The 24,363-nt window shown below is 54.8% G+C and overlaps 1 protein-coding gene across 1 annotated transcript; it reads left to right on the top strand.

Annotated features, from left to right (window-relative positions):
- Positions 1 to 9,563: 9,563 nt before the first annotated feature.
- On the top strand, positions 9,564 to 22,045 carry STRA6 (signaling receptor and transporter of retinol STRA6). Its single transcript, XM_009469643.2, has 17 exons — positions 9,564 to 9,873; positions 12,325 to 12,403; positions 12,822 to 12,907; positions 13,059 to 13,198; positions 13,389 to 13,555; positions 13,720 to 13,845; positions 14,698 to 14,765; positions 14,909 to 14,985; positions 15,735 to 15,796; positions 16,071 to 16,251; positions 17,133 to 17,208; positions 17,279 to 17,412; positions 18,604 to 18,721; positions 18,924 to 19,025; positions 19,849 to 20,012; positions 20,543 to 20,680; positions 21,021 to 22,045. The coding sequence occupies exons 1-17, from the start codon at positions 9,749 to 9,751 to the stop codon at positions 21,197 to 21,199; spliced, it is 2,022 nt and encodes a 673-aa protein (XP_009467918.2). The 5' UTR covers positions 9,564 to 9,748; the 3' UTR covers positions 21,200 to 22,045.
- Positions 22,046 to 24,363: the final 2,318 nt, after the last annotated feature.

The raw sequence follows: 24,363 nt of genomic DNA, 5'->3' as shown, positions 1-24,363 counted from the left end.
GGGGACAGAGATAGGATCTGGAGATGAACCCTCCTTGATAGCAGGAACCTTGCAGATCTCTGCCCTGGCGCAAGCCCTCCTGGCAGCCTGGGGCAGGTTTCTGAGCAGAGCTGGCTCTGCTGCCACTCTCCCTTCTCCTCTGCAGCAGGGAAAGTGCCTGAGGGTGCCCCTGGGTACTTGTTGGCTTCACATCTCAACAGGCAGCTTTCAAAGGCAGCAAAAAAGGAAAAGAAATCCCTATCCCTGAAAAAGCATCCTTCGGTGCCGCAGGGAGATGCTGAGAGCTTTCCTGCCCCTGTGCAATGGCAGAGACAGGGGCTTTGAACTCCAGTTTGTTTGCTGGGAAACCAGGTAACTAGATGCAAAGCGGTGGCTGCCTTCCAACAAACAGCCTGGGATATCCAGGGTGGTACCAAGCGATGCAACACAGACGTGCATGTGTGTACAGGGCGTACTGGGGTGTGCGTGTGCGTCACTGCAGTGGGAAGTTGATGGCTCCTTGGGCCCTTTGCTTTGGGAGATTGACCACAAAGAGGTTTGCCGGATGTTGCAGAGCCTCCAGGAGATGCTGGTGCCAAGGGTGGTGCGAGCCATGCTGGCTGCTCCCATGTGTTGCTGACCTCTGTGGGACTATCCTGCCCCTCCTGCACCCATGGGCTGTTTGCTGGATCTCCTGCTGATGGGACCAGGCAGCCAAGCCTACAGCTGCTTTTTGGTTTGTCTCTAAGGCAAGTTTTTAGCTGGGTTTGCTTGTGGAAGTAGCATCCCACAGGTTCAAGCAAGCCAGGGGAGGGGAACGGGGTGAGCCTGGGTAGCAGTGCTTCCTGTTAGATCAGCTCCCAAAAGGGACAGAGGGCATTTGCCCACCTAATCCTAATGCCTGGCAATTTTGCAAGCAAGCCCAAGGCAGAAACTGCCCCATGACTTCGTGTCTCTAAAAAGCAACTAGTTGAAATGGTTCTTTGCATGCACAGCTTGGAGATGTGCATTTGCAGCCTGGCTGGGAGCTTGCTGCGCTTTGGACACCAAAGGATCAACCCAGGGCTGGGATCTTGCTGCTGCAGCAAGGGCTGGGAATGCCCTGAGAGTCACAGTTGGGCTGCAGAAGGGAAACTGGGGCTTGTGGGGTGCCTGCATGTGGGTCACGAGCCTTTCAGGGGTGATGTCCTGAGTCAAAGCTGGCTGCAAAGAGGTTTTGGTCCAAGTTTGCTCTCCTCCAGCTCAGCATTACGTGGACTGCTCTTTCCCACACAGGAGTATGAGATTATGGCTGGTGCAACTGGAGCTGAACTCCCTGCCTGCTAAACCTGCCACTGAGCCAGCTGAGCATCCAGAGGTTAGTCCCACCATGGATATTTTGGGACTGATATCAAGGGGGTTGATGCTCTGGGGTGGGCAGGAGCTGGAACAGCAGTCTGATCCCCACCAGGAGCCTCCTGCCCAGTCATATCTCATTCCCCCATTGCTGCTGAGAATAGCGTGTTCCCACAGCTTTCGGGATGTTTCCAGTGAAATGTGAGCCAGAGCTGGGCTAGCAGATGGCCCTTCTCTAAGACAGCTCCATGCTCCATATAAAAAGCCACATTCCAGTCTCTTCATGCTGGTGCAAGCTTGAAACAACAAGGTTATCCTCTGGGGGAGCAGGTTGGGGGATAAAACAACATCTGAGACCCTGGGGCATAAGACTTTTGATTTTTTTTCTAGTATGGGAGCAGCCCAGGGATCTGCAAGGCAGCCAGCGAAAGCCTGTACCAAAATCACTGCCTCCAAGAATCCCTTTGGCAGGGGGCATGGGGCATGGGCCATGGATGGACTCACTAAAAATAAAACCTGGTCTCCCATGCCTTCCTGATGCTTCCAGGGAGGCTGGTTGTACATGCTGGTCCTTCCTCAATTTCAATTTGGCAAAGAAAAATACAGATTGGAGTCTTGCCTTGAAGCACCGATCTCAAACACAACCTTGGCTGATGCATTTAACCTTCTGTGGCGAGGATGCTGCAGAGGTCAGGATGAGGACAGGAGGGAAATGAGCCACAATTCAGGGGTTTTTGGGCACTGAGTTGGGTTTAAAGCAGAAAAGGGTGGTCCGCGTGGTGCTAAGCTTGAGCTGGTGAAATGGAGGTGATGGGGTCATTCCTCTGCCAGTCAAGCCTGTCAGGAAGAGTGCTAATGTCTCCAGGGTGCTCAGATATGCTGATGGCTGGATTGCTTCCTTGAGAGGGCTGAGAGCATAAATGCTTTTAATGCTGCTGGAGGGCTTGGTGGTTCTTTTCTCTGATGGCTGGAGACCACTCGGTGCTCCCAATGCGTGTGAGTAAGATGGTTTCTCCCAGCTGAAAGCCCAGGGATGACCTGAATTGAGTGTGTGATGCTGCTCTGAGTTGTTTCACCTACAAAATCGTGGCAATCTGGGCTGCTAGTCCCCTATGGAGATGTCACCGTTGTGTTTATCTGTGCAGCTAGGACTTGCTCTTGCACCCCCATACTGTGGTGGGGACCCTGTGCCACACAGCCAGGCTCTGCTTCCCTGGGGCGCAGCAGCAGGAGGAATCATGGTGATCAAATTGGTGTCTGTGTGAAGGACCGTACCATGGTCTTCAGCTCCCAAATGCTTCTGAAGGTTTCCTCTGCCTCAATTAAAACCCTGCCAGGCTCTAATGCAGGGAAATGAGAACTACTTCATCCTTAACTAGCCTGCTTAATTTCCCTCCCGCCCTTGTGCAAACACATTACGGAGCCACCGCTAATGACAGCATCATCAAAGACTAATTTTCCCATAATCTAATCTAAGGCACAGTTCATTCATGCAGCATTTTCCCAGCTGTACCAGAGGCGCACGTGCAGCAGGTCTGGAGGTGCTGCCTCCATCGTGTTAATGTGGCACCAGGCACAGACAAACCTGACGCTGAGACCCTCCCTTGCACTCCCAAAACGAAATACCAATTTCCACGGCTCTATTTGCAGTGAGGTTGATCCATAAGACAGTGTGAGGTCTATTTATTTTGGCAGCCTGTGGATTTTTTTTCTGTAAAATGAAAGGTGGCCTTTGGTGGCTGGAGCTCTGCCTGTGTAATGAGCTCAAGGTTTGGGTCTGGAAAGCTGTGTAATAGTGATGAGAGCTGGGGGTTTTGGCCAAAGGTGGGTTCCTGCTGTCCTTAGCTCTCTTCTTCTATGTAAGAGTCCTGTCCCTAAGGGAAAGGGTCCCCATGGCCACAGCAATTTCCTCATGGCTGCTGGGTTGCACCTGAATCTCCATGCCCCTGCTCCAGCACCTGACCCAGTGTTACAAGATAAAGCAGGCTCAGAGCATCAATGCATACAAGGAGAGAACGTTTCTCCTCCAGGAGCAGAAAAGGAATTTGGGAGAGACCTTATCGTGTAGGGCAGAGGCTAAGGATGCCTACAGTGAGGGGCTTGTTGTGTCAGAGGGTTTCTGCACCGAGCGGCTGCTGCTCAGGACTGGGAGAGATATAAGGAGCATGAAAACCATCCCATCTCCATGCTTATCCAGTGCAAGCAGCAGCATCTGGGGATGCCATTGAGCTCCTGGTTCACCTGTCGCTTGCAGGGCTCTTCCCAGCCTGATCCCTGCTGCCTGCACTGCTGCTGCCTGTGAAGAGGGCAGCAAACCTTGGCAAGGTGTGCCATCGGAGTCTGAGTGGGAACTGCCCACTCGAGGCTTGCCGCTGGTTTCCCAACAGCCATTTTTGAGTAGAAAATGCCAAACTGCTGGAATACTGACTTTTTGCAGGGCATTAGAGTGCCTTGAGATGTTTTGGTAGCAACGAAGCCCTCCGGGGCTGTTGTGCATCTATATAACCATCACTTTGCTAAGATCTGGACGGACATCACTGGAATATTTTTGTCTAGGGAGGGGAAAAAAAACCCTGTGACTGAATTTCAGCCTCATCCCCTCTCTGCTAGCCCTTTCCCAGTCCCTCAGCTCTCCCAGGAAGCCCCTTTGGGATCTGACAGCAGCATTTCTGATTTAAAAGCAACCCCAGGGAGAGGGAAAAAAGCCTGCAGGTCATTTTGTTCAGCATTGCCACAAGGTTTTGGCTAAAAATTAAGCTAAATCTTCAGCCTTGATTAATTTTCCTTTGCTTCACTTACTGTCACGTGTCTGTACTTGTCCAGATTATATTCTTTTTTTTTGTCAGCTGCTGTCTCCTGGACTAAGTGTAGCTGGTGGGAAGGAGGTGTTGACCAAGGAGCAGATGAATAAGGGCAGTGTGGCAAAGCTGCCTTTTCCTCCCAGCTGCTCGCACCCACTGGGGCCGGTTACTCCTGCCCTCACCCCTGGGGCAAAGCATCCCCCAGTTCACACCCCAAGATGTTTTGCATCCCTTTCCCACCTCCACCAGGCTGCTTCCGTCACTCTGCACCCATGGCACCTGCTGTGTGAGCCCTGTGCAGGATCCAGCCATCTCTGAGGGGCTGCGGGGAGGATGCTCTGTTGATGATGTCCCCAAACCAGGGACACTTGTCCCCACGCTTGCACCAAACGAAAGCTTTCCTTCCCTCTTCCCACTCCTCCCATGTTGCACTGGGTAGGGGCAAAACCAAATAAATCTGCAAGATTTGGGCAAAGGATTGGGCTCAACTGATTTACACTAGTAAGGAGCTGGCCTTTTGATTTACCCCAGAGGGAAGCAGAGATGTTTGCATCCTGCGGAGGGGGACACAGCAGCATCTTGGTCCCTGGGCTTCCCCCTAAGTCTCGGCATGGGGGTGTGGAGGCAGCAGCTAAAACCCAGCTGAAGCCGACAGAGAGCTGGGGAAGAAGGGGGCTGGGTCAAGCTGCCTCCTCTCCCGAAAAGCTCTGCCTAATCAAAGGGAGAACGGAGCACGGGGTTGGTTGTTTTTAATTTTCTAAACCCCAGGGTGGCCCCCAGCCAAGGCCTCCTGGCGATGGAGGGGATAAAGTTCCCTGAGCCACCGCGAGCCTCCGCTCGCTTGCTGGTGCTCTGAACTTTGCCTTTAAGCTTGCATGGCCGCATCTGTGCTGGGCTCCCACAAGTGGATGCTTTAGACCCCACTTAGCAAGGCCACGCTTTTCCTGAGACCCTCATCAAGCCAAGCCTCTGGGTGCCTTGCAAGGAGGTCGCTGGTTGGAAGAAGGTAACTTTTTTTTGTTGTCTTTTCTCTCTTCCCCCACCCGTTTTTGTCGTCACTTCTTGCAAACTTGGCGTTGCAGGGGAAGCCGGGCTTAATGAACCCACAGAGTTGATTGCTCCAGGTTGTAATTGCAAGCTTCAATCTGCAACCTGTTTGCTTATGGTGGGGCAAATCCTGCTCTGAGGGTGCAGGAGCCCCAAAAAATCCAAGTTCTGCCCTTAAGCAGGGATTTTACCTCCCTCTTGGGAAGCATTCCAGGGGGGTCTTTTCCTGGGAGATGCTCGCTCCCCCCCGGCATCAGAGGAGCTGAGATTATATGGGGTGCTCTGCCCTAAACCCCCCAGCACTGCTTTCCGTGCTGATGCATGACTTTGTCAGCAGGTTTTGGTGCAATCCTGCAAACTCCTGACTTTTCCCCTTTGCTGGCTTGCGGGGGGGCTTTGTGTGTGGCAGGTGCCACTGCCTTTGCTTTAAAATGAAGCGGGGGGGGGGGGGGGGAGGGGTCAGGAGCCTAAAAATAACCTGAAACAGCCTCCTTGGCTTAAATGTTTAAGCTGCCTTTGCTTTTAAAATGCAAAAGGGGCTTCTCCTCTGGCTTGCTGATGTGTTTATGATCTCTGCAGTGGATTTATTATCTGCAGGCTCCAGCTTTGCAGAGGAAAAGATTTGTGAAGACCTGGCGAGGCTCCTGGTCTCTCCTAAGGGTGGTGGAGGTCGGAGTGTGGGAGGGATTTGGGGGAGAAGGGGGTTGATTCAGATGAGAACTGGCCTCACTGTGTCTGAGCTGGGAGGAGGGAGGAAAATGCTGTCAGAGCAGAATGTCTGGATGGGATGAAAAACTTCCCAGGCAGGGGCTTTTCCAAGGGGATGTTCAGCGAGTTCACCAGCCACTGGTCTGCCTGCATCAGCTCACCAGTGCAATGAGTTCGGCATCCTCAGTCCCCTGGGGCTGAGCCTGTCCCAGGGGAAGAGTGGGCAGTGACTTCCCAGAGGTCCCAGCCTCTCGCTGAGTAGTCCAGGGTGTGCATGGGCTCCTCGGCACTTGTGTTTGGGGAAGTTGGAGACAGAATGAGATCTTAACACTGGAAAAAGCTCTGCTTTTCCAGAAAGATGATCAAAGTCTTCAAAAAGCTCTGGGCAAGGGCTGGCTGGGGCATCTTTGGTGCTTGGAGGGCTCCAAAGTCACCAGTGGAGGGAAGGGATGGGACCAACTGTCCTCTCGCCCTTCCCAGCTGAGCACAAGTGGCTGTGAACCAGCCTTTCTCATATCATTTTGGGGCTAACACACTGAGTTTGGTGGACTTTGAGGGCTGAAGTCGGCTGGCTCGGCTTGTGCTGACGTGAGACCAGGCTTTGCCTCTCCGATCATCAGCTGAAGCCGCTAAATCCACCTTTGGGAATGAGCATCTCATGAGGTGGGTCACCAGCTCCTCTCTTTGCTGACGTCCTCCGAAGCTATCTCCGTGTCACCTGGGTTTGCAGGGACCAGCCCAGCAGCCACCAGCACGGCTCCAAATGGCAATTGAATTAGAGGATATCTCGCTTAAACAACTCTTCCCTCACCCCCCCTACCCCCACCCCCCCCCCCGCCCAAGGGCTCCCTGAACAATTGTGAAATGAGATCTCTATCATTTTTATTAAAAGCTGTACACAAGGCATCACCATTAGGCTGGATGGGAGGAGGGAAGGGGGGTAATTCCCTTATGGCTCCCCTCTTCTTCCCCCCCCAGTTTAATTCATAGTGGTGGGATGCAAAAGCTCCCCAGAGAGTGATGGATAGTGGGAAATGAAGAATATGAAGGAGCTTTATTGAACCCATCAATCTCGGGTGAGTCTGCTGTGATCAAAGGCCCAGCCTGTTTCGGCAGAGGTTATGTGGAGGAGCAAAGAGATCAGGTTTCGGGAAAACGCAGGGCACTGAGGGGCTGCGAAGCCGGCAAGCTCCTGGCTCGGCCCTGGCCAAAGGAGCCAGCGCCTGCTGAGCAGGGTGGAGAGCAGTGGCCTTGCCCTGGCTGGGGATTCTGATCCTGCTGAGGTTTTGGCATACCTGCCTCCCCTCCATTGGGACACTGGCATCTGCAGCCTGGGCAGGAACAGGGGCTTAACTCTTCTCCATGCTGTGGTAAGGCTGAAGACCCTCATTGCATGCTTCTCCCCAGCTGAAATGTACATCCACAATGAGGTCTCTCCTCCAGCACAGCACCAGCCCTGTTGGCCAGGGCAATAAGAGACCCATTGGGGCCCAGGCTTGGATGTCTATATGTCACACCAGCAGGCCTTGTGCTGCCATGGCTTGCCTGGTGGTATCCAGCAGATGGGTTGGAGGCTCTGAAGCACCTCCTGATTTCTCCAGACCATTATGGATGGTGACCAAGATGTTGCCACTCTGCTTGGTGGACCACAAGAGGGGACCTTTCCCTGGAGCAGGATAGCATCCATCTCATGAACATGAGCGGGCTGGGCTGGAGGATTTGAAGATCACCTGGTGCTGGGATAGTGTTGACCCACCTTGGTCCCATACCCAGCCAGAGATGGGCAGCAAAGCCCTGGGGTCTGGGTGTGCATGATACTCTGAGGAAGGATGTGCTGGAAGGGGAGCTGACATGCCACCCGGGGAGCTTGGTCTCGTGATGTTGCTGCCTGGCGCAGATTCAGGCTGTGGCTTGCCCAGCGGGGCTCCCTGACAGCTGTACATGCCTCTTGCTGGGCTTTTCTCTCCTTTCCTTCCTGCTTTTCTGCGGCCGCCATGTCCCCAGGTGGTTGAAAATCAGGGCATTGGCAAGGTGGCATCCGCTGGCTTGTTTGGAGGTGGGTCATATGGGGCAATGCTGCTAGGCTGGTGGGTAGGTAGATCTTGCTTTCTGCTGGTTGCCCTTCTCTGGGTGATGCCACGGGGAAGTGAGAGGGGCATGGGCAATCCCACGGTGGCTTTTGGAGCTGGTCCTTCGTCCGAATGTTTCTTGGCAGGGGAAACAGCATCCCCAGAGGGAATGGCATCCCCAGGGCTGGCATAGCTCACTTTACCTACCTAAACCCCAGCCCCAACTTCCAAGCCCTGCCAGCCTTCGGTGACCCCACAGGAGGGGAAAGGGGCTTGCAGACGTGTGTGTGTGCACTGCAATGAACTTTACAGGCGCCTTCTACCTTTTTACGGAGTGCTACATTCCTGGGAGGTGAGGTCAGAGCTGCTTCCCTGTGCAGGCGAAACCAAGGGATGGCTGGCGAGTCGATACCTTGAGGCTGGGACGTGCACTGCGTGGGTCGAGGATGGGGCCTGGGGTCCATTTGAGTTGGATGCTCGCCTGGGGCTGGTGGGCTCTGTCCTTCCTCTGCTGGAGCCTGTGCTGGTGGGGAGCGGGATGGTGGTGGCACCCTGACATGGACCAAATGCTGGGGTGGGGGGGAGCTGCTTTCTAGCTGAGTTTTGGTCCTCTGAGAAGGGAGATGAAGGTCCCAGGCCTCATGTCCTGACCTAGAGGGACTCCCTGGAGGGGACCCAAAACCTGGCTGGGGATGTGATATCCAGTGGAGTAACAGGCCGTGGGGCAGTGTGGCCGTGGTGGCAAGTGCCACTTGTCCATCCAGAGACGGGGCTGCCTGCAGAGCCACAGCCCTGATTTGGGGAATCTCTTTGAAGCTGGCATGCTATATCCATCACAGTCCCTGTGAACACCAGCTGTACAAACAGCAGCCCAGAGCAAAGCTGCCGGCTTAGTCATCTGTTTCCTACCTGTCCCCTCAGAGGCACTGAGCAGCCTTGGGGGGTTTGGTGATGTCCCTGAGCTGTGGGATGAGGTGTCCTCAGGTCCTGGGCTGCCTCCTGGGGCTTGGAGGCTGCACTGAGCACCACTGCCTGGCATTTGGGGACATCTTTGGGCACTGCGTTTCCAATAGCAATGGTAGATGAGGCACGTTGCAGCTTGTGCGATGTAGGTCTGGGACAGCAGAGGAGGGTGTGGGGCTGTCTGGGCCAAAGTCATCAAAAAGTAATGGGGAGAACAAGAAATGAGAGCTTGTTGGGTCTGGCACAGTGACAAATCCTTCTTCTTTTTTATTGCTACAAAGGGAGAGGGGCTGAGGTTTCCTCACGGGGCTGGGGGAGGCTGGATGCTGTGTGGGGCATCTGGTGGCACAGAGGGACATCAGGGACACGGGTCACAGGCTTCCCAGCCGTGGTGAGATCTCATCCCCGCTTTGCCAACCAGCCTGTGCTGCCAAGCCCAAAACTTGACCCTTGTGCTGGTTTTCGAGTCATTGGCGTAAAAGCTGTTAAACAACCCAAACAAAGGCTCCGAGTCTATCAGCATCCCGCGGCGGGCAGGGAGTGGCTGGGGGATGATTAGGTGTGTCCTGAGCACTGGGGTTGTGCGGTGGGGGGAGTCATCCCTTCTCCTTTGCTCCAAGTCCAGATAAAAGCTGGATCCTTGGAGGCATAGCTGGATTTTGAAGGCTCCTGGTCCCCCCTGGCTGCGGGAGTGACCCAAGAAGATAAAGCCTCTTGGCTCAGTGCCTCCATCCCTGCATTTCCAAGAGCCCAGGAGGACCCACCTTGGGAAAGCCTGGTTGCTTTCTGCCTGCGGCTGCCTCTCGCCATCTCTCTCCAGCCTGTGGAGGGGGGAAGAAGACAGCCATGGCAGCCAACACCTCTGGTGGGATGCATGATGCTCCACTGGACAACGGCTTTGCTGGCACCGACGACCTTGTTTCTGACTGGTACATCTACGAAACCATGGAGCCAGCTGTGCCACAGGATGAGTAAGTGTCCAACCCCCCTGGTGGGTGCCACATATTCCCCTGTCCCTGCTGGGGTCACCCTGGGCAGCTGCCAGCCTCCTGCCCGGCTACTCTATCCCCTTTCTGTAGAGCGAGGTCCCCTGAGCAGCAGAGCCAGGATTTATTCCCAGGTGAGAGGGAGGTGATTAAAAAGGCTTGGTTTGGCCCCTAAAAATTCTCCATTTTTTTCCGATGCTTCTGGCAACAGCTGGGGTAAATCCTGCAGCACGCATCTCTGCTAGTTACACTCCCTTTTGCTTAGCCTTCCCCAAAATGCAAAGTCAAGTGCATGGTGTTAACCTGCTGCCCTGACTCCTCTGAAGCCCCCAGAGCCTTTGCTGGCCTAGAGAGGGCTGCTCTGGCTTCATGCTTCTGGGTTTGATGACATCCTCACGACATAGCCTTGCAAATTGGTTCCCTGCCTTAATCCCACCCCAGGTCTCTGCAAGCAGTTTTGCAAATTTTGGCTTGGGGTGAAGAGAGTTGGCAGCACACCCTGATCTACTGGCAGGGAAGCAGGGCTGGGGTGCTCAGCCAGGTCCCTGCACGGCACAGTGATCCTGAACAGGTTTCCGACCTGCAAAATAGGGCTGAGCATCCCTGGGCTTGCATGGATGTCTTCCTTCCCCCTGCAAATTGGTGTATCAGTGGGTCTTGTAAAGCCTATTCCCTCTCCATCCATGATGATCCGCTCTTTAATTGAGCCTATTCCCAAGAGCAGTGCTGTGTTTGCCCCAGGAATAGGACCCCAGGGCCCAACCTCGTAGCAAGGACCCAGCACTTCATGCCCTCCTAGCTGAGTGTCCTTCCCAAGGACAAGCGAAGTGCTATAGGAAGGGGAAACTGAGGCATGGAGCAGAAAGGCAATTTATCCAAGGTGTCCCACAAGGCTCAAAGCTGGGCATCCCAAGGCCCGTCTATCAGCATCTATTGTCACTCTGTTGACTTAGTTCTCTGCGCGTGGGTTTTATGCTGCTCAGTTGACTGATACCTAATCCTGAGGGCAAGCAGGAGAAGATCCCAGCGGTGATCAGCCGAAAGGGTTCCTCCTTGTCCTTAATCTTATGCATTGTGAAACAGCCTTTGAAATCTCCTTGCTCAGCCCCGGTTTCCCCAGACAAACCCCCACTTTCATGACCCACACCTCTGCTAGAAATATTTGGAGTATTTTCTGGGTGTCCTTTGCAGTAAGCCATGGTCCGTGAAGGGATGGAGGCAGCACTGGGGAGTTTGCCCATCTGACGGCTCCTGGATGCTCTGGATTTAGATGCTGAAGTCCTGATGATACCAAAAAGGGGTTTGGTATCCCTGTGCTCTCAACCTTGTGGGCGGGTGCCCTGGATTTCCAGAGCCTGGGTATTTTTGGACAGCAGGAATTTTCTGGTCTATCCAAGGCCAGCCGTTGCCAGAAAAAAAAAAAAAGGCAGAAATCAGAGCTTTGCTAATGGAAGATGGTCCTATAAAGCTTTTTCTGGCAGATTGGTGACAGCCTTGGATGTACGATGCCCGAGAAATCCTAATTTCACTATCAGACCCTTCCCTGCAGCCTTGCTCATAGGAGCTCTGCAGCTGGTCTGCCATCTCTGCCCACCCCATTGGCACTGCAGGGTTTGGGAGGGCACAAGGGCTTGTGTGGGGTCCCCCCTGTGAGTTACAAGGCTCAGGGGGTTCAGCTCCCCACCACAGGGATTTGCTGTCCAGTGTTGGGTGAAGGTGGCTGGGCACAATCGTGCCTGGCCTTGGGGAGAGGAGGAGGGCTGTGGCAAAGCAGAGATTAAGGGATGTAATGGAGGCCAGAGAGCAAATAAATAAAGCAAAGCCTGGCACGCCCACTCGGCTGGCCTTGGCTGGCAGAGGGATGTGGCGCTGGGACCCCATCCTGCACGTACCTACCCCAGACAGCCATCACCTCTGCCATCCCTCCAACTCTGGGGCTGATCCCTCTCCCATGGGAAAGGCGCTGAAACACCCTACAAGGGGTCTTCAGCCTCCCAGCTGGCATTTAATAAGTGCAGTGCCTTAGGCAGCAAGGAGAACTGCTGCTTTGCAGGCTGCATCCCTTGAAAAGACAGAGCCAGAATGGATATGGGTGTAAAAGAGGTAAAGGGGGGTTTCATCCTTCCTTGCTGATCTCCTGTTCAGTCTTGGCAACCCTGTATGTGCAGGGAGGTCGCCCAGCCCCTGCGGGGATCAGCTCGGGGCCACTCCTGGGAGTTATCTCTCTCACTTGATCATAAAGTCATCTCGTGAGGGTGATTTCACCCCTGGTTATTGACGGTTGTGTAACCCAGATCTTCAGAGGCTTTTCCCTTCTCAGCATCAGACCGAAATCTCTGCTGCCACCGTGTACGTGGGCATTACCCCAGCATCTTTGCTTTGTCCTTTTGGGACAAAATGCAACCACATATGATTTTTTTTCCCCCCTCTTTGTAGCATGTTTCCTACCGTAATCCCAGACTGCGACCCCACCATTTCTCCCAGACTGTATCACATCTGCATGGCACCCATCTCCGTAAGTACCTGCCAAGTCCTGCGGGGTGGGTTATCTGCCCCAACATCATATTTGCTGTCCCTCAGGTCAGGTCATGCCCACCTACTCCCAAATAACAGGTCTGGGCTTTTTAGCTTGAATGAGGTTTGAGCTGGGATGCTCTAACAAGGGACTCACATATTTCCAGACTTTGTTTTGTGCCTGTAGCCAATGGAAGGCTTTGATTTATTTTTATTTTTCCCAGCATGGTCCCTCTGAGGTGTTTAGAGCTCATCAGAGCAGGTTGAGAAGTGCCTGTCCCTGCTTCAGCCATGGCTGGATTTAGGGTGTTGGATGGAGACGATGTCTCCATGGAGGCCCCATCCCATAGCAGCATGTCTGAGCTCCCCACCCAGACCCCCCTATGTATTTATTGCTCCCTCAATTGGGTTTCTGGCAGCTGGCCGTGCTTGTGGGCTTGTCCTTGCTGGTGAAACGCAGGCGTCTCCACCGGAGCTGCTGGAACGGAGTCCCAGGACTGCTCAGGTACCCTGGCCCTTCACCCCGGTCCCCAGGGTCCCTGTCACCCTGCAGCCAAGTGGGTGGAGGGATGCTGAGATGCAGCATGGGATAAACCAGAGGATGGTGGGGACAGGTTGCCCGTGATACGGTGGCTCATCCCTTCCTTGGCTTGCAGCCCGGCCAACTTTCTGGAGGAGGAAGGCAACCAAGGGCTGGTGGCTGCGGTGTTTGGTATCCTGTTCTCCTCCCTGTGCGTGCTGGTCTTGGACAGGGACCCTCTGCCGCTCATCGCCCACTCCTCCCAGAGCAGCCGGGGTAAGATGAGCACCCTCCCAGAGTAAGGCGAGCACTCTCCTGGCCCGTGAGCACCACACTCCTCCCCACCCAGGATGCATGCAGCTTTGGGTGGCACCCTGAGCAGCCTGTTCACTCTGGTTTATACTGAGAGTGCTGCCTTCTCTTCCCTGTTTTGCTCTCCCTCCTCTCTTCCCACCATCCCATCTAGAGTACTGGAAGATCCTGGCTTTGCTCTACTACCCTGCCTTCTACTACCCCCTGATCGCCTGTGCCACTGTCCGGCACAGAGTCAGCTACCTCCTGGGCTGCCTGCTTTCCTGGTGCCACTGTGTGGTCCACATCTGGCAGAAGGTCGATTGTCCCCAGTCGCCGAAGGTACGTGTCCCACCACCTGGGGAAGGAGCAAGGAGTCTGGTGTGGCCCAGGGTTGGAGGTGACTTTCTCACCACCTCCTTGAAGTGATGTTAAGGTGTCACCTGCCCAGGACTAGACCCCCAGGCTGGGGTAGTCTCACATGTGACAGCTCTGCTTCTCCCCAGATATACAGGTACTACTCCACACTGTCTTACATCCCCATCATCATCTGCCTTGTGCTCTTAAGCCTTTGGTATCCAGCCCTGTTCATCAGGAGCTTCACCAAGGAGGAGGAGACTTTGGATAAGGAGGTAATGAAGATCCATGGGGTGACTCAGGGGGTGGTAGCATGGGAGAACCCCTTGATGGACCTGCATGGTTTTGGGAAGCTCTCCTGCTCCACAGCTCATCTGCTTGCCTGGGGGACGGGGAGAAATGGGGTGCTCCCAGGGCACGTGTTTGTCACTTTTCTCCGGCACCGGGAGCTGCCTCCCCTCCATCCCTCTGACGGCACGGCTCGTGGCTCTGTTTATCTCACTGGATTTGAAGATGGAGTGAAAAATCCTTCTTTGGAGTAAACTCCTTAGTACAAGAAGCTTAAGGCATCAATGCATCCCATTCAGGTCAGGACTGGGGTCACCTTGTTTTCCCAACAAGCTGGATAATCCCCGGCCCTTTGGGAAATGCCGGGCTTTGTTGGGAAGAGAGGAGGAAAAACCTACTTCAAAAAAAACCCCGTCAGCCCAAGCGTGGACTGAAGTGACCCCCAGGCGCTTGCTGGGAACTGGCTGGTGGGGATGAGGGTTTTCAGCTGTCCTACCGGTATGCCTGGTTTTGGGCTGCTTTGTTGATGGTAACAAGGCAGATTTATTTCCACCCTTGCGGTGCTGGAAGATTTGCTGTCAGTATTGCTCCAACACATTGGTTATCCGAACAAGGGCTGGGAGCCCATCACTCACATCTCGTACAGAGGGTGCTGCGGGGCATCATGCTAGCGATGGGTGGGTGGATGGGGGTAGCAGAGCAAGGATGATTGCCGGGTGGTTGCTGGGTGGGATGCAGATACTCTAGCCCCCCAAAAGACAGAGTCACCTCTCCCTGCCCCGAGTGCCTGAGTGTGTCCCTGTGCTCAAATCAGGCAACTTATTGCTGCTTTCCTTAAGGTTACAGGGAGAGGTTACTACAAGAAGTACCTAAAGGCTGTCCTGTCCAAACGCCCTCGGAAGGGCAGGTAAGGATGACACCTTCCCATAGGTCTGCCTGATCAGCGAGCACCTGGGCCAGCCCTGCCTGGCTGCCCACTGCCTGCAACAGGGGCAAAGAGGGTCCCTGCTCCCAAGGGACATGCTTTTCACCCTCTCCTTCCTCCTCCAGCTCCACAAAGATAGAAAAGAGCCTCCTATCAAGGGTCCAGACGTATTTACACTCCTACATCTACACTCCTGAGGAAGGTAGGCTGCGGGCAGGCGCGGGCTGTGCTCTTGGCTGCAGCAGCAGCTTGGCAAACAGGCTGCCTCCCCCTCCCCGGGGAGAGCAAATGCCTTTCTTGGCTCCTTCCCCAAAGCATCTGTGCCATGGCAGCTGCTGCCTGCTGCATGTGCAACGCCTCGGCTTTGCACAAACTGTTGCGGTTTGGGATGGGGAGCTGGACACCCGCCACCATGGGGGCATGGGTGGGCTGAGGCAGTGAGGTTCAGGCATGGATTGTGCTAATATTGCAGCCTGATGCTTGATAAGGGAATAAAATACATGATAAGTGGATAAAATCCCTAACAGCCCAGGAATGGGGAACTACTCCTCGCCCCCTCTGCGCATGCAAGAAGCAGGGGCTGTCCTGGGAGGTGGCACCCCAAGGGACGCGGCTCCCCACACAGCAGGCACCCCGGGACTGCACTCCCACCAACACTGCTGGGAGTTGGTGCTGCGGGTGCACAAGGTTTCACGGCCTTGCGGGAAGGAAGGATCAACAGGAAGGAAATTCATCCAGCTGAAGTATGGAGAAACCTCTCCCAGCTACACATCCTTGCAGGATTTCCTTGGGGAAATCCCAATAAATATTTGATCACCCTGTTCCAGTGCTCTTCCCCAGGGGGTTTGCTTTGGCTGCTGGGTTGGGTGGGCCTGAAGCCTGCTCCACTCTTCCCCCATGATCCCACATCCCAGCTCCTCTCTGATACACCCCTCCAATTCTGCCTTGCAGGTTTCCAGATCCCACTGAAACTTGTCCTGTCCACAACCACGGCCGTGATCGCTGTCTACCAGGTGATCATGATGGTTAAATGCCAAGCAGAGCACCCTCCCTGCCTTCTTAGCTGTGTCCTCTCGAGGCAGAGGAGCCCAGAGGTTATTGCCACACCCCAATTTTGGCTACAGGGATGGTATTAGCATGCCTCAAGGTATTACCATCCCTCAGCTGAGCCGCAGCAACCAGCTATGTACTTACAGGGCTCAGCCAGTCTTAAGTGTTTAAGATAAGGCGATGGCTCAGCAGTGGGATGCTGTGACCCAGGGCTCACGTGGCACCACTCCCTCGCAGGTCGCCCTGCTGCTCCTGGTAGCTGTTGTCCCCACCATCCAGATCGTGCGGGCGGGGATGACAAAGGACATCGTGGTGTTGTTGGTCCAGTTTGGCTTGGTGCCCTCGGAGAGCCCGGCCATCCCGGGTGATATGGAGAAGGAGCTCAACACCGTCAAGTACTACTTGTGGTCCCTGGAAGGTGGGTTCCCAGCCAGGTCCTGCATCCATAAGTGATTTTTGGAGGATTTTTGAACTTATCAGAGAGATTTCTAACCCAGAGGATGGTCCAGGAAACCACTTGGTGATGAGGAAGCTTCCAGGGGGACTTAAAAACCAGCTGCCGAAGCCGCAGCCATGCAGACATGAAAGGCGGCCGCGTGAGCCTGGTGCTGTGCCAGGCATCTCTGAGCGGCCACTGTGTGCCAAGACGGAGAGGCAGGGAGAGCCGGCAGCACCGCGCTGCAGATGCTGCACTTTGGCTGTGGGCTTTGATATGTGCTGGAATCAAGCAGATGGCCCCCGGCCCCCGCGTAATTGAAAGCCCTGGATGGGGACGTGCAGGGAAGGCAGGAGTGCCCCACTCCCTCCACAGCACTACCTTGGGGCACCACCGGCCAAGTGGGACCCTTTTTATGGCTTTTCCAGAGTCAGCAAGCCCCTCTCATCCTCTTTGTTTTCCTGACATCTCCATCCCTCCTTCCCCCCTCTTGCTTTTCCCCCCCAGCATCCCCTTTTGTGAGAGCATCTTCCTAGGGTAGCTCTATCACTGCTTATCATGGCTTGCTCAATGAGTTTTCCAGCGCTGAGCTAGCCTGGCTGCTTGCATTTCCCCTGGCTGCTTGGCTTTCCCCTTCCCTTTCACTGTCTCACCAGCTCATGCCCTCCTGGGAGATGGAGAAGGGATCACAAAGGGAGTAGGGAGGAAAACTGAGGCACAGTGCCCTGCTGAGGGTTACGTCCATGCAGCCCCATAACTCAGCCCTCCACAATGCTCCTGAGATACATACATTTTACAATAAAATCCTGTTGCTGGGGCTGGCTGCAGCCCTGACCTGGCTGTCTCCCCCTGCTCCTCCGCAGTCTGCTACATCTGCTCGCTGGTGCTGTGCTGCCTGCTGACCTGCGCCATGCTCCTAAGGACACTGGTGATGCACAGGTATGGTGTCCTCGCTCCTCTGGCCTTGACCTTGGCACCGAGCGGGGATGCAGCTGGTCTCTCTCCCCAGGAACAACCTGAAGGCGCTGTACCAAGGGGCTGTGCTGGATGTTTTCTACAAAGCCCATATCCTCCGCCCATCCCGACAAGCCATTGTCTGCTGGATGAGCTTTGCCGGCTTCCAGACGGCTTTTGCCTGCCTGGGTAAAGAGGGCTGAGGGGCAGGAGGGGGCAGATGGGTGGTGGACCCCCACCTTACACAGCTTACCCCAGGTTTAAGCATCTCTTCCCCCTTTCTTGCCCCATTTTGCAAAGGGATGGCTGCAAAGCTTTTGCTCCTCTTTCCCCAAACACAATCTGTCCTTCTGTGGGGAGGACCATGCTGAACACCAAATGGTAGGGAAGAAAATAAGGGGGGGGGGGGGGAGGGTGGAAACAGTGACTCGTTTTGGCTCAAGCCCAAATATTTTGATTTGAGAAGCTGCCACAGCATCTTGTGCAAAGGACTGTCTGTCTCCTCTGGTCCTGGTCATCACATCTCGGGTGCCCCTTGCTGCATGTCTTCCCCAGCACGGCCCGGATCTCCCTGGCTGGGAGGACTGGCCACCCAATGGATGGGTGGAGGATGTCAAAGAGGGCAGAAATCCTCACCCCACCATTTTAAGGCCTCTCTGTCCCATGAGAGGTGACTCTGGGCAGCGTCTGCAGTGATGCATGTGCAACACCCAACCATATCAGCACCGCAGGAGAGTCAAGCTGAGGGTCCAGGGGAGTGATGGAAGGACAGGGGGTACCACCAGGTCTGTTGGGAAAGAGGACCTATTTTGCAGGCAGATTGCGGAGATCAGTGTGGAGGTAGGAGCTGGGGAGCACCAATTCTTTCACCCCTTTGGCAGCAAGGAGGAGCTTTCCTTTGGCCACCCAGTGCTCCGTGCATCCCTGGCAGAACTGGCTGCATCTCGTCATGCTGCCATGAATCTGCCTCCTGCTTAAAAATCTTGGTTTTCAAGTCATTAAAGCAAATCAGTGGAGGTGAAGCACAGGCTCAAGCACAAGGAACCACAGCATCTGCTGATCTCGATGTGATTTATGATTAGAAATCAGAGCTCAGGCTGATTTTTATGATGAGGCATCATAGTTGCAGCCCCCAGTGATGGCTCTTCTCAGCGGGGATAATGTGAGGAGTGATAAGAAAGGCTGAACTTGTAATTAAATCCCGTGCAGAGCATTGTGTTCAGAGCGGGGGAGGCAGGAAAGGATCTCACAGGCTTTTTATGGGATTAAAATGAAAGACATGCTCAGCAACAAGCATGGGTTCGGGGAATAAGAGCAAGAACAAGAACCACTTCTCCATCCTTCCCCACCATGGTTTCTTTCCCCGTGTCTCCCTCCCAGGTCTCCTCATCCAGCAAGTGATTTTCTTCATCTGCTCAGTTGGGTTTACCTTCCTCTTTGTCATCCCACTCCAGTCCGGCACAAACACACACCTCTTCAAAATCATTCAGAACATGTGGTGAGCACTTGCAGCCCTCGGGGAGGGATGGAAGACCCAAGTGGGTGCCCTGTCCATGGGCATGGTGTGTTTTGGGATACTCTGTCAAGGGGAGGCTCTTTCTTGGGCTCTTTCAACTCTGCTGGAGCTTTCTGCTGCCTGGGATGGTGTGTCATGCTTGGGACCCTCCTGGTGTCCAACCTGCCTCTTCCCTCTCACCCAGGCCCTTCTGGCTGACCCTGGTTGTTGCTGTCATCGTGCAAAATTTGGCAGCTCACTACCAATTCCTGGAGCAGCATCCTCTCCGAAAAGAGCTCACCAACAGGTATGGGGATGTGGGGGGCCTTTGGGGCAGAGCTGCCCCTCCCAAGGTCCAGGATCTCAGGACTGTGTTGGGTTTATACATGCCTCTGATGTCGAGGCATCCTCTGTGCCGTGAGCTCAAGGGGGAAAGCCTGTGGGTTTGAGGGGTCTAAGTGGCTCTATGCTCCCAGAGGTATTTCTTTAGCTGCTTTAGAGGGCCATGGTCCATTTACAGCCTTGATTTCAGTGGGGTGAAGCTGGTGAGGTCTGCGCCCTGCTCCACCCTCCCCATTTGCAAGCCTCAGAGGAAGCCCAGATCCCTCAGGATCGGCTGGACTGGTTCAGACACTGCCAGCAGATGTGGTCCCTTGCTCGCGCATGGTATTGCTGCCTAAGCTGTCTCCTTACACTGAAGACCAGGGTGACAGCTCTAGGTGTCCTGCTCTGTCCAGCCAAGGCACTTCCATCACCTCCATCACTTGCCCAGCACTGCAGGGAGGCTGCTGTAGTTCTGCTGACCTCCACAGGAGCTGGTATCTTCCATCCCAAACCACCATACTCAGGATTTGTCTGGTTTCTAAGTCTTCAAGGAGAAATGGAGACCCTAGGCATGCTGGAGGGCAAGTTCTGAAGTTCTGACAGTGCACCAGGTTGTCTCCTCTCCAAGAGCCCTGAAGGGTGTTTGCTTCTCTCCATGGGATGGAGACACCTCAAACAGGGACTGTGTCTGCTGGGGAGGGAGAGAAGGGTGGGAGGCTTATTTTGGCAGGTTCCTCTGGCAGGGAAAGGCTGTGCTTCCCGTCCCGTGGTGTTTGTGTTCCTTACTCCTCCTTCTCCACCCACAGGCGAGCTCTCTACATAGTCACCTACCTGTTCTTCCCCATCAACGTCCTGGTGGGTGTCCTGGCCGGGGTATGGAGGATGGTCATTTCTGGCCTTTATAACTCTGTTCACTTCTGCCAGCTGGACATCAGCCTGCTGAACCGCGGTGTGGAGTCCTTTGACCCTGGTAGGACATTGGGGAGGGTCCCTCTGCAGCACCTCTGTGAGCATGGGAGCCCTTCTCCCACCACCAAGCTCCTGGGGGACATGGTCAGGGGCTCCTGCATCACCTGGAGCTGCTGGGACCGAGGGTGGCTTCAGGTTTTCATACTCTGTGTTCAGAAACAGGCAGGTGGGACAACAGGAGCAAGTGGCTCCTCCTGATGCCCACTTAGTCCTGCTTTTCCATCCATCCCCAAGGGCAGGTGATGCCCTGCTGGGGACCCCTGGGCTTCACCAGTAGCCAGACCCCATTCCCATGGGCAGCGGACCCTCATGTCTCCTGTGCTAAAGGCAGCAGGGAGGGGACTTCAGCCTTTCCTCTGCTTTTTTTCCTGGGATTTTGGGAGCGGAGCTCTTCCCCAGCTCTGATGGCAGAGCAGCTCTGGCAGGGCAGAGATGGAGCTGGGCAAACAACCCTCCTCTTTGCTGAAGGGAAGGGGGAACCATGAAGTCTGGCCCCACCACAGGTATTTACTGTGGGCCATGTTCCCCCAGGCTACCACACTTACTGCCACTATCTGAAAATCGAGGTCAGCCAGTCCCACCCAGTGATGAAAGCCTTTTGCTTGCTGCTTCTCCAGCTAGCCAGGCCGGAGGGGCCACCGGGGCTCCGGGCCAGCAACGTGGAAGAAGGTGAGACCTTCCCACCACCAACCGGGGGGGGATGCACGGCCATCACCATGGGGTGGCATCGGGGTCTCCTCTGCGGGTTTGCTCCTCTAGAGATGTTCTTGGTGCCCTGGGGTAAAGGGACCATTGAGGGCTGTGGTTCTGCTGCTCCCTCTGGTTTTATGTCACCTCCTCTGTTTGGTGTGTGGTCATCTCCATCCCAGGAGCTGCTCCCAGTCCTCTGCCCGTGCAAGGGCAGGATGGGGCTTGGCTGCTTTAACCCCAGGGTGTAGATGGCATCTGGGCAGCCCCAGCGAGGGGGAGCTGAGGCTGAAACCGTTCCCCTCCTCCTGTCTCCTTCCAGGCATCCAGCTAATGCAGCCCAAGAAAGCGCCGCCCAGCAGAGCCAGGTTCAAGCAGAGCCGAGCCCGGTGGTGGCTGGCCTACACACTCCTCAACAACCCCTCGCTGACAGCTTGCCGGAAAACTGCCCTCTCTGACCCCACGGCAAATGGCACCCAGCTCAGCCCCCCCAAGCCCTGACCTCCGGAGAAGCCCCCCACCTCTCTCTGCCTCCCACACACGCTCTCGTCCCATCCCATCCCTGTCTCCCATTGACTCTTCTCCTGTGCTGGCAGGAATTTTGGGCACACCTTGCCCCTCTCCAGCCTCCAGTCCCTCTCCAGCAGTGATGGGGGCTGGTTTTTAGCTCTAGGTCCATGCTGAGCCACTACCAAGGTCCAGAGGTGAAGACACAGCCAAATGGGTCAGCTCCAAGCCTGACCTAGAGGGAGAAGGGTTAATGAGCCAAGCTAAACCCTTCAGGCATTTCAGAAACATCTTCTTAAGAGTCACTCCTGCAATGAGCCCACCAGTTCTCAACAGTTGCCTTTCCAACATGTGGCAAGGCAGGCAGAAGTCCCCAGCGCCAGGCCAGTAAGGAAAGAGGGAGAAGGTGTGTGCGTGTGTGGAGGGATCCTCAGCCAGACCGAGCAAGAGGAGCTACCTGCATCTCGGCATGGTCTCCCTGTGGAGAAGGTCCCTGCTGCCAGCCCCATCCCCAGATTCTCCCTTTCAGGTCTGATCCTGGCTCTCCTTGGGTGCTGTACCTAACCCTGGGACTCTTTTTTTCCCCCAATATTGTGAAGCCTGAAATCCCCATCTGCTCTGCTCTGGGTCATGAGGTTGCAGAGACATTTGTTTTCTGTTCCCTATAACTCTTGTCCCCTTGGTGCCTCTTGCTGCCACCTTGTTTTGTTTAAAGCTAGTGGTTCCCCAGGGCCAGTGACCCTCCAAGCAAGATGAGCTTCAATCCATAGAAAGCAGTTTTACATCTCGCTTAGATGTGCTGAGTCGGGGAAGGTTAATAAATCACATACCTCATTCCTATGCTTGGGGTGTGCTTGGTCTCTTGGCCATTCCTGAATAAGCCAGACCTGGCAGGAGGGACACAAAGATTGTCGCAGCCATGTCTCTGGGTGATGGTTGGGACTGACCTTGCTCAGCAGAGGCTTTGTGGTAGGTCTGCTTGACCTGGGGGTGATGGGACCAAATCTGTGATCCCCCTCCCCACCTTAGGCAAATTTTAACGCAAAGCTGATCAGTTTGCTTTCCCATCAAAACGTTTGGCCCCTAAACCACAGCTCCCATGAAGGACAGGAACAGAAACAGGACGTTTTGTGGCTAAAGCACCAAAGGTAGGTATCCAAGGTGTTGCTGGATCACTTCTTCCCACGATGTGTCCCTTGAAAATCCTGCCTTTGGTGGTTGGAAGGATGCCTGGCGTCAGCCCGCCATTGCAGGCAGCGAGCAGGGCTCTTGGTAAGTTGCACTGGTGGCTTCTTACTCTTTCATCTCAAACACCTCCACCTTGCTAAAACAGATGACTTTTTGAGACTTTGCAGCCCACGCTGCATGGACTAGGGCTGCTGTGCCGTCCCCTCTGCTCAATGAGGTCGACATGGTTTGAGCCCCTTGCCCCAGGGATCTCCTTGGAGGTGAGCAGACCTGCTCTTCGCAGGCTTTCAAGGACCCCATGCCCTCTTGCCGGGGTGCTTGCAGCACCGTTGGTGTGGTTTGGGGGTGAGCGAGGCTTAGCCCTGGGTTTTGCCTGGAGTGTCCTGGCATCTCCCCACAACATCGAAGCTTCCTGGCTGGGAGCCAGCCCCCTCCCCAGGAGCCCGACCTGCTCCCTTTCCATCCCAGCAAGAAGAGGGAGGTCCCTTTCATCTGCTGTCTGCAGGCACTGCCCAAACAGCCACCGGGTGCACTTGGATGCTCAAAGCCCTGTTGCATCTGCTGCCCTGACCGACACTGTTTTAATTGTATTTGATTAGTCTGGCACACAGTACAATGTCACCAAACTGGGTGACAGCGGTGGCACCAGAGGCAGATCTGGATTGTTTTCTTTTTAAGACAGCAGGAGCCCAAGGTGTGATTTCTGCTGCTTTCCCAGCTCTGGGCTTTACATGCTTGGGTTTGCATGTCTGAGCACAGGAGAGATTCAGTGCTGGTGGGTGCTGAGTGTCCTGTGCATATCGGGTGAAGGGATGCCCTAAAGCAAAGGCTGTGCCTTTCCCTTGCAGCCCATCCCAACACATCTCCAGCCTCCCAGGCCCTGGGGCTTTGAAGGCAGCCTTGGTAATCCCTGAAATCTTTCGCAGCTCTGGGCCATGGGTGGAGCTGGATTTCGGCATCTGTTTACACAGCCCTGCCCGAGGCTTCCTGGAGATGTCTTGGCAAGCAGCGGGCTGGGGCCGAGGTGAGAGATGACAGCCGTGGGAGGAAGACAGGAGGTGGCTTCATTGATTTGTTTGTTTTCTTTCCCTTCTTTGACATAACCAGGGTGCCCTGGGGATGAACTGAGCTCCTCTTCCTAACGGTGCCTTCTCACCTCCTCTCTAAACCCCCAACGTCAGTAGAGCCATGGGATAGCTCTGCCCCTGCGCATCCACAGTCCTCTCCACCCAACCCTGAACTGATGGGGAGTAGGTTCAAGGAGCTGATCTGGCTGAAAACCACCCTTAAAAAAAAAAAAATGCCCATGTGAGGAATTCAGGTCTGGGTCATGCTGTGTTTTTGCAAACGTGAGGGACAGAGAGGAGCTGATGGCAGGCTGAGGCATCCCAGCCCTGGCTGGTGGTCGTGGTGGGTTGGGGTAGTGATGCCAAGTGTGGCATCACCTGCAGCATCCAACTCAGGAGCTGTGTGGCAGGGTGCCCTGTTTGGTACGAATGAGAGGTGCTTTATATCGCTAATAACTTGACATAAAAGCTATGAGTAAACTCGGCGAATGCGGAAGAATTCACCTTTCTGGCAACAAAACAGCCACACACCAGCAAAGCTGGGGGCAGCAGCAGCTCTGCAAGGTGAGCAGAGATTTTCAGGCATGGCTTAGGGCTGCCAGGAGCCTAACTCTTATTTTTTATCCTTATCCCAGGCTCCAAACCCTGTTCCCAGCCAAGGCTGCAGGAAAAAGCTCCCGTATCCCCCTATTCCCAGGCAGGCAGGGAGGGGAGGACCCCAGCTGGGATAAAATTGATGTTAAAAGTTGTATCCTATGAAATGAAACTGAAACTCTCACTGGGGCCACGATGTTTTTCATCCTTTCTGCCTGTAATGGGAAAAATATGCGCCTGCTTGTTAGCATCAAAGGCCGTTCATGCAAGCAGCCGCTGGCTGTTTGTGGGCTGTTTCTGCCTCAGGAT

This window comes from Nipponia nippon, unplaced genomic scaffold (assembly GCF_047370975.1).
Source record: "Nipponia nippon isolate SJK-2023a ecotype South Korea unplaced genomic scaffold, ASM4737097v1 scaffold_9, whole genome shotgun sequence".
Lineage (NCBI taxonomy): Eukaryota > Metazoa > Chordata > Aves > Pelecaniformes > Threskiornithidae > Nipponia > Nipponia nippon.
This window is presented reverse-complemented; position numbering and strand designations above follow the sequence as displayed.

Bases quoted from the DNA above. Each gene is read 5' to 3' on its own strand.
- STRA6 (XM_009469643.2), top strand. From the start codon at position 9,749: ATGGCAGCCAACACCTCTGGTGGGATGCATGATGCTCCACTGGACAAC. The intron at 13,846-14,697 runs GTAATGAAGATC...GCTTTCCTTAAG, and splicing joins AGGAGACTTTGGATAAGGAG to GTTACAGGGAGAGGTTACTA. The intron at 18,722-18,923 runs GTGAGCACTTGC...CCTCTCACCCAG, and splicing joins AAAATCATTCAGAACATGTG to GCCCTTCTGGCTGACCCTGG.